Source organism: Buceros rhinoceros, unplaced genomic scaffold (assembly GCF_000710305.1).
Source record: "Buceros rhinoceros silvestris isolate BGI_N320 unplaced genomic scaffold, ASM71030v1 scaffold11061, whole genome shotgun sequence".
Taxonomy (NCBI): Eukaryota; Metazoa; Chordata; class Aves; order Bucerotiformes; family Bucerotidae; genus Buceros; species Buceros rhinoceros.
In genome coordinates, this window is record NW_010393693.1 from 16,774 (window position 1) to 25,224 (window position 8,451).

The window sequence follows — 8,451 nt, forward strand, 5'->3', positions numbered from 1 at the left end:
CTGCCTCACGGCCAGATGTTCTGCTTAGAAAAGACCTGGTGAGGCAAAAAGGCACCTCTCACTGCACTTCAACGACATCACCACAGTTTGGTGTTTTTCCAGCTTAAAGAGATGGTCCTTCCTCTCACCCCTTGTTTTTGATCATGACTCAACACATCCTGTCCTGTGACAGCTCCCCGTTGTTCTTGGTACTAAATCCCGCAGTGCTGGGGTTGGTGGCACGCTGCTGCCAGCGTTCTGGTGAGGCTCGTGGAGCAGCAGTCCCATCAACTCTTATGATTAAAACAATCCCTCTTCACAGCAGTTCGTACTTTCTGGTGTCCTAGTAATTACCTAATGAGTAGTCAATATTGCTTTTGGGGTTAGGTGGGCTTTAACTGATACCGAAACCCAATACGGATGGGCAGGGCAAGACTTTTCCCTTGTGGATTCCAAAGACCAACTAAAGAGAAAAAGAGTTATTGAAAATGTGAGGAATTAAAAAAATCGGTGCCTCAGCTGCACGGAATCTGAAGTACCTGCTGTTCCTCTTGGCCCTGGCTCTAGCGTAATAAGCTTCGTAAGACCTGGGTTTCAGATCCAGCGCTTTGGTAGCAAACTCCTCAGCCATGCCAAAGTCCTGGTAAGTCAAACAAACGCACTCGTTATACACTGGCCACGGCAGGAAGCTGCGCGCTCGTCGCTCACGGTACTGCCTCAGAAGTGCAGATGCTCACGCCGTGTAGAAACCCGCCCGATCTGTTCACAGGAGCAGATGGTTTCTGAATGGCTGAGCACAACCTCACCGGCACAACCCTGTCCTCGTGTCTACAGGAAATCGTCCGAGGCAGCTAAAGAGCAATGGCAAAACTGGTACGATACGCATGATCTCATCCCCAAGATGTTACAGTGCTGGAAGAGGCTGCATGTTTCACAGGACAAATGACACCTCAGACAGACAGCAGGACTTTAGACTGTGTTTTGAATAAAGGCCAGACCTAGGAATTCAGAGAAAAGCACAAAAAAAAAAAAATCGGGAAACGGACCGGACTAGTCCAGAGGTTTCTTTGATAAGGTACATGAAATTATTAGAGAGATTGCGCTAATGGTAGCGTGTTTGGTGTTCATTTAACAGGAACACGGAGTAACGGTTTGGTGAAACCGGAGACTGGAATGAACAAAGCAATGGGGGCAGAGAGGGCTGTGGGGGAGACGAAGGCAGGATCGAGCCTGGTTTTTATAACAGCCACACACAGCACAGACTGTTTGTGATCCTGAATTGTATCGAACATGATAATACGCGAGGCTGGAAAGAATTAACACCCAAAATCACACCCTGAGATACCCTGCAAGGGCAGAGCAATGTGATGAACTTGAGCTTTAGATGTAAGGTGACGCACTGGGGGATTAGTGGGACGTGAATGAGAGTTTCCCAGTGGGATACGGCAGATATACACACAAGCAGCAGCTGGTCGCAGAGCCACATCCTGCTGGTCCCGGACACCACAGGACAAGCCAGTCCCATGGAGGGAGGCGTCAGGAGAGGTAGATCTAGCGCAGGAAGGATCAGTCCTGCTGGGCAAAGCAGTGGCACAAACCGCCTGTGTCAAGTGCTAGACTCCTGCGTTTAGAAGTTCGCACTGGAGCAGATGCCAAGAACACGCAGCACACCCAGCGCAGCCGCAGCAGTAGGTTATGTGTATGACATCAAAGCGAGGGTGGTGGCATTTTCCATTAGTGCTTCCAAAGTACCAAGACCATCCAGCAGTTCATCATGCCGAAACAACTGGACCACATGGCAGTAACTACAACATCACTCCGTCACACTGCCCTGCCCTGGCAGCGCTCAGGGCCAGGCTGGACGGGGCTGGAGCAGCCTGCTCTAGTGGAAGGTGTCCCTGCCCACGGCAGGGGGCTGGAAGTAGGTGATCTCTAAGGGTCCTTCCGGCCCAAACCGTTCTGTGATAAGAACGGCTGTAAAAGATCCCCCACATCAACACACACTCATCTTAGAAACTGTCCCCGTCTGTAGGCACAAAGCCCCGAATCAGGATACAGTGAAAAGGATTCTACAACAGCAGCACTAACCGTCCTTGTGCAATCACCTCAGTAACGCGGCAGACCAGGACCCCACGATTCCCCATGCCAGGGAGGCAACAGAGTCACAAGAGCTTACATTTGTTTTGCGGCGACATCGAGATAAATTCAGGTATAACGAAACCCTCAGTTCATTGAACGCTTTCATTTCTTCGCCAAATCCTTCCCTCGGAAACTTCCTCAAGGCGTATTGATAGCGCTGAGCGGCTTCCTTCATCTTCCCTTTCTACAAGGTGAGGGAACAGGAGGCATCTCACCAACTCGTCACACCGCAATACAGTTGCAAAAAAAGCACAATGGCAGTTGACATCGGCCAAGCGGGTCTCTTCACGCAGCAAACCCAGAGCCAGATTTTTAAGAAATAAATATATAACCGTATGAGCGGTCAGACCTGTCGAGAGACCTCGCCTGTTAACTAAGTTTGTGTCTGTTTCTGAACTCATCCCTTGGTGTATTGCGCCAGGGTCACGTTTGCATTAGAACATACTACTTGTTCCAGAAAATTCCTGTACATACAGTTCATGTGTGACACTGCCCATCCTGTGTCTCTGTCCCTCTTTAAGCAGAGCAGTCACCGCTCTGGTGGTGTAGCTGACCCCAGCTCTAAGGCCTAGATGCTGCTAGTAGAACACATCCTGAATCCGGAACGGATTAACCGAATTTGGGACAGTTTTGCTGAAAACACTGAAAGCCTCCTGCTATGGTAAGAACAGCAAATCTTCTACAGATGAAGAATTTTACAAGTTGATTTCTTTTTGTACACATTGGATGTTTTTTATTTAATGCATCTTAACACTCAGAGTGGTCAACGTTCACTGTTGAAACTGGCAATGAAATATTTAAGGTTTCTCTTACTCAGCTGGAGAGCTGAGAAGTAGTTACGGCATCCTGTGAGCACACTCAAATACGTGTTGTTCTGCACAATAACCATCCGTTCAGAACCGCTGGCAAATACCTAAAGCAAAGCACACTGGACAAGGTTTAACGAGCCGAGTGAGGTACCACAGCTCAAGCCAATCCCTTCCAGTTGCTGTAATAGCGCCAGCACTCATCAGAACAGGAACCTGCAGGGGATTCCGCCTCTTGTCACAAACTAGTGACTAAAACGTCCTCGTACCAAGTCCTGCCATGCCAATCTGTTGTCTCGGCATCCAGGCAGGGTTCAGCCTGTGGAGCAACTTGAGGAGCACCTGACGACAGTGAATTGGTGCTGGCAATGTGGCAGCACCTTCTCCCTGCCCAAGGCGTGAGTCACGTTTGACACGTCACTAGGTGCATGTGGCATCGGAGGAGCTGCCCAGGGATGACAGCACTGCCCTTGCAGCACAAAATCTGTTATCCTTCGGGTTGGCAGATGTCCCATACTTAAAGGTACCTGCTTGGACATAAAGCTCTAAACCTACTTCAGGATCAGGAAACTTTGTAATTTTTGCGGGTGTATTCCTGAGACAGAACGTGGGAAGCTGAGCAGGGCCAACCTGACTCATGGGAGCAGAGGCTCAAGGGTCTCCCTTCTCTACTGTGCAAAGCCATCTGATGCAGAACAAAGATCAGAGACAAGGTGGCAGAACCTTGAAGGCCCTTCTAACAACCCTACAAATTACAAGTCTTGTAACTGGAGCAGCCTCGGGATGGTGCCGCTATGAGCCGCTCAGCACCAGCCACACTGAGAAATAAGGAAGCTGTACCACAAGCTTACAGAGGTAATTCCTCTCTCTTCTGAGCAGTAGATCACCACCAGTAAAAAAGAAAGTTCCGGGAGAGTCTTGGCTTTCCTCACCGTATATTCAGATAGCACACAAACAAACACTCTTCTGAAGAAAAGGCTACGCCGAGTGCCACTGAATTCAACACGGCACTTTCAAACGAGCACCTCACAGTCTGAGTTGCTCTAAAGAAGCAACTGACAGCTACAAGTGTTCTTTCCCAACAGAAAGAAAATGTACTTATCCATCATTATTTTTTATTTATGTATTTATTTGACACCCGAGTTTTCAATGATTCTTTCCCGAGGTTCTTGAGATTTCTTGGTCTCATTCCCAACACGAGAGGATGTGCAAGTACACACCTTGTTTGAACAGGAAAGGAGGCATAAAGTCCAGTTATAATGTTCTGCTATAGAAAAAAAAAATCTACCTACTTTGTACAGTGTATTTCCTTCTTCCATCAGTTTCTGCAGCAGAATAAGGAGAATATCAGGTTTTGAGGTGGCCATTGCCCATGCTGCATTTCCTGCAAGTTAAATTTTAAGGATCTCTGACAAAAGGGACGAAAGTGTGTTGCTGATATCTATTCATACTAGAAATCCTACTCCTGCTTCAGCAGATGTTCCACCCGCATGAACCATTATCCGAACTGTCATTATTATTACTACTACTACTGTAGTAATTACACAGTAGTAGTTACTGTGTAGTAACTACTGTAGTTTACAACAGGGATACATCCACACCCACCCTTGCCTGCCCCGCAGACAGCAGCCCGATACTAAACAGCCCGGCTCACTTTGCCCCTGGTCTAAAGCCGCTCTAGGGCAGTATGAAGGTGACGGTAAGGTTTGGGCCTAGGTAAGGGTCTGTGTTTGATCACACTTAGTAGCCAAGTAGTAACAAATGATACAGGTACTAGAGATTCAATAGTTACCACGTACTCATCTGCATCATCTACTCACCTTCTGGTAACACATGAAAGGGACATGCAACTTTTGCCCAAGCTTTGCAAAAATGTACAATTCTGTGATTTATTAGAATAATGTTATGTAATGTCAAACTTCGTAATCTACATCATTAATAGTGTCAGAATTAAGTATTACTGATAGCGTAGTCATGATTTTCCTGTTTAATTATATCATGGTAGGGTAACCACTCCAGACTCCTCTCTCACCGCACACCAAAGAACAGAAGAGAACAACATTACTGGCATTTCCTCCCTTCTGAGGTGAGTCTTCAGGGTCTGCCTCTAAAACAACGAGATTGATTTCTCTTGAGCAGGCACCTGCAAACCATAAAACCTGCAAAAATCTAGTGTGCAGCTCAAGATTTCTGTATTTAATCTATGGCGATGACCGCTGTTCTAGCAGAGCAGAGACGCGATGTTTGTCTCAAGCACAGGACCGTTTTACTAACCTAGTTTAGCTCCTTTTCTCAGTAGTGTCACCACTACTGCCGTGTTACGACAGCCGATCGCTCTGTCCAGGGGCCGCATGCCACTGTGGTCGACGTGCTCAATCATTGCTCCTTTCTCCACCAAATACTGCACCTGTGGAAGGACATGAGAGGAGCCCTGTTACTGTACTGCTGGTAGGAGAGGCAGAACAGGGACACGGCTAAGCCACCACCTCACCTTCCCTGCAGCACACTGCGTGTGCACCACAGAGAACTCTAAAGCCGTTTTAAACGCGCTGAGGCCAGCACGGCACCAGAATGCTGCTGAGCCGCACTGCACCGCAGCCGTTAGGGAATTAAAACCAACACTCAGAGTCCTGGAAGTACCCCTGTCAGAAAAAGACTAAGAGCAGCAGGTCATGCTCGCTCTCTCCTCTGTTCGCCTCCTGCAATACGCAGACTCCGGCCACTCCGGGGCACTGGGCTGTGATGGGACCGAGCAGCGGCCCAGGTCCCATGGGTTCTGCTCAAGCATGCGGTAACGCTGCGGTGACACGCAGGCAGCGCAGTACAGAACAGGCTCCTGGTCTAGGACACGATGTGGCACAAATGCAGTGAAGAGAAACCACAGAGACCGCTGCTGCGCAAGATGCTCAGACCCTTCTCGTTAACAGTGTGAATACAGGCTACAGTGCCGAGTTGTTCCACAGGAAGCTCGTAGTTGGCCTGACTTCCTAACCCTTCACTGCAGCAGCCCGGTGCTGCAGCGCGACAGAAACGCAGCAAATGCAAAATGCAGCAAGGGCACATAAGAAAGTTTAAGAAAGCGAAGTAACTATGCCGAAGCCCATCAGCTTCCACGCCCACTCACCAAGCACCCCGAACCATGGGGTAATTCTAGTAACTGTCCATTGGCAACACTAATTAAAGGTGTGATATATGGGACGCGACAGTGACGGCAGGTTTGATGTGACTGTAGCTCTTTCACTGCTTGCTCCAACGTGACGGGCAGCCATCTCGTGTGGGAAGAGGCATGAGCATTCCTTCCCCCTGACGGGCCCCCAGGCCAAGGCTGCTGGCCCACAGAGTGATCTCCTCATCAGCAGTCTTGCACCTTCGTCTGCTGCCTGAGCACAAAGGTCAGGCTGATCAGCCATGTGAACTGCAGAGGTGGCCACTCTGTCAGGTGAACTGGCAGCCTGTCCTACTCCAAGGCGCTGTCTACAGTAGGAGCATGTACAGGAGCCTGGATAACCCTCACTCCCAACAGGAACAAAGTCCCTCTTCAGGTGCCCGCACTACCAAGAAACTCGGGCAGTGGCAGGAATAGCTCAGTGACGGGACTGCTGACACCTGCTGAAGCCAGTGCAGAATCTAAAGGCTTGTTCACAATTTCAAGCTAATTCTGACTATGGCTGAATGGGACTTACGACGTGCAATAGCAAGTTACAGTGTACGACAGCATTTTTGTTCAGGAACTGCTGCTCTGAAACAGGTCGTCGCATGTGCAAACTCTACTCACAATATCAGCATCTCCGTAAAAAGCTGCCAGGTCTAGAGGGGTTCGTCCGTTTTTGTCTGTCTGATCAGTCGTTGCACCTTTCTCAACCAAATACTGAACCACCTCCCTGTGGCCTTTTAGACATGCCCAGCTCAAAGCTGTCAGTCCTTCTTTGTCCAGGGATGAAAGAGCTGCCCCTGTAGAATGAAAATTAACTTTATTACCAAGACGTCCTGTTTCATAAGCACAAGTACTAACTTACACAGACACAGGCTTGGGACAGCTGTGCAGCCTTGAACCACTCGTTATTTTCTACCTTCGGAAAGCAGAAATTCCACAGTGCTCAAGTGTCCTTCACAAGAAGCCACCATAAGTGGAGTTCGGCCTTGCTTGTCACATAAATTCACATCAGACCCGTGCTCCACGAGAAGTTTAGCAATCTGAAAGAGAAAACAGCAATTTAAAAAAGAACTGGCAGATTTAAATTTCAGCCATAATAGCATGAACTTTTAGAGAAGAGGACTGAGGTGTTTTGTGTAGCAGTCACTGAGAAGTCCTGCACAGCTCGAGTCCTAACTGTCTGCAGCTCAGGGCTTCTCCAGACAGGAGCGGCCAGCACGAGGAAGGCTCCTGACTCTAAGCTGCTCTCTCCACTCAACAGGAGCGGTATGGAGAATCAGAAATCGCCTCTGTTCTTGGCAGGAACAGAGGAGACAAAACATTTTAACTCCCACGTATTATTTTTCAGGTACATCACAACTGAAGCTGTCATGCAGCCCACCTACTTTTGAACCCTTTGTCACTTTAAATAACTGAAAAAGGGAGCTTCTGAACGCGCCCCTGGGAAGTGGATGCGAACGTGCATTAGAAACTTTGCAGCAGTTTATCACAGGACCAGGGATGGGAGGAATCAAGGCCCGCTTCCCGAAGGGACCCACTGAACCGCGAGGCTGTGCCAGACCTGCCAGTGTCCCTGCCGCACTGCACAGAAGAGCGGCGGGATCCCCCTCCTGTTGGCTCTCGTCACAGCTGCTCCACGCTCCAGGAGTAATTCGCAGACTTCCAGTTTCCCTCGTCCTGCGGCGGCTGTCAGGGCTGAAGAAAGCATTCTTATCAGCATCACCTCTTCACTGGTCTGCCACGTCTTACGCACACTGTGGGAGTGTTAATGAATCCCCAGATTTTTTTCAGCTATTCGGACTCAGTCAGGTAAAGCCCAGAGGCCACAGATACTCTCTGGTAAATAAAAGATGATTCTCAAAGATAACAACTGTGTCATCATGCACATAGCTTGTAGGTTAAAGGAATCTTTATGACAATTTTGGATAAACCCGCCAGCCTGAGGCAGTTCTAGTTCCTTTTGCATTACTCATGCTTTTCCTGACGAGAAAGCCTTATCTCTGTCCATCGGGCTCTTCCCGAAGGTGCAGACGGTAACAGACCTGGGGCTTGAAAGGACTGGAACCGGCGTTCCAGGAAGCGCCGTTTAGTCGCTCTCTAGCAGTGACAGATCACCTAACAGCAGACACTCACTTCTCTGCAGAAAGTCTGCACCCCGGACAATTCAGCTTCATTCTGCACCAGTTAAAATTGTCTCCATGGTGGAAACCACAGTAGGTTATTGACCAATAGTTCTAGGTCCTGTGTGTAACCCTTGCTCTGGACTCCAAGGGATTACTGTACGTTTTTCAGTACACACAGACATCAACATTCCAGCTCACCTTAAAAACCTCTTTTTGACCTGAACCTTGATCAGTGCTCTTGACCTCCTGC

The 8,451-nt window shown here is 48.8% G+C and overlaps 1 protein-coding gene across 1 annotated transcript in view; it reads right to left on the reverse strand.

The window, feature by feature from the left end:
• The window catches only part of TANC1 (tetratricopeptide repeat, ankyrin repeat and coiled-coil containing 1), a gene marked incomplete at its 5' end in the record, with an annotated part of 26,819 nt that overhangs the window by 1,810 nt on the left and 16,558 nt on the right, over positions 1-8,451 (reverse strand). The window contains 7 exons of the mRNA XM_010144956.1: positions 519-619; positions 2,156-2,302; positions 4,217-4,308; positions 5,199-5,331; positions 6,700-6,875; positions 6,995-7,118; positions 7,640-7,773. Coding sequence (XP_010143258.1) covers positions 519-619; positions 2,156-2,302; positions 4,217-4,308; positions 5,199-5,331; positions 6,700-6,875; positions 6,995-7,118; positions 7,640-7,773 — 907 coding nt within the window. The remainder of the gene's footprint in view (positions 1-518; positions 620-2,155; positions 2,303-4,216; positions 4,309-5,198; positions 5,332-6,699; positions 6,876-6,994; positions 7,119-7,639; positions 7,774-8,451) is intronic.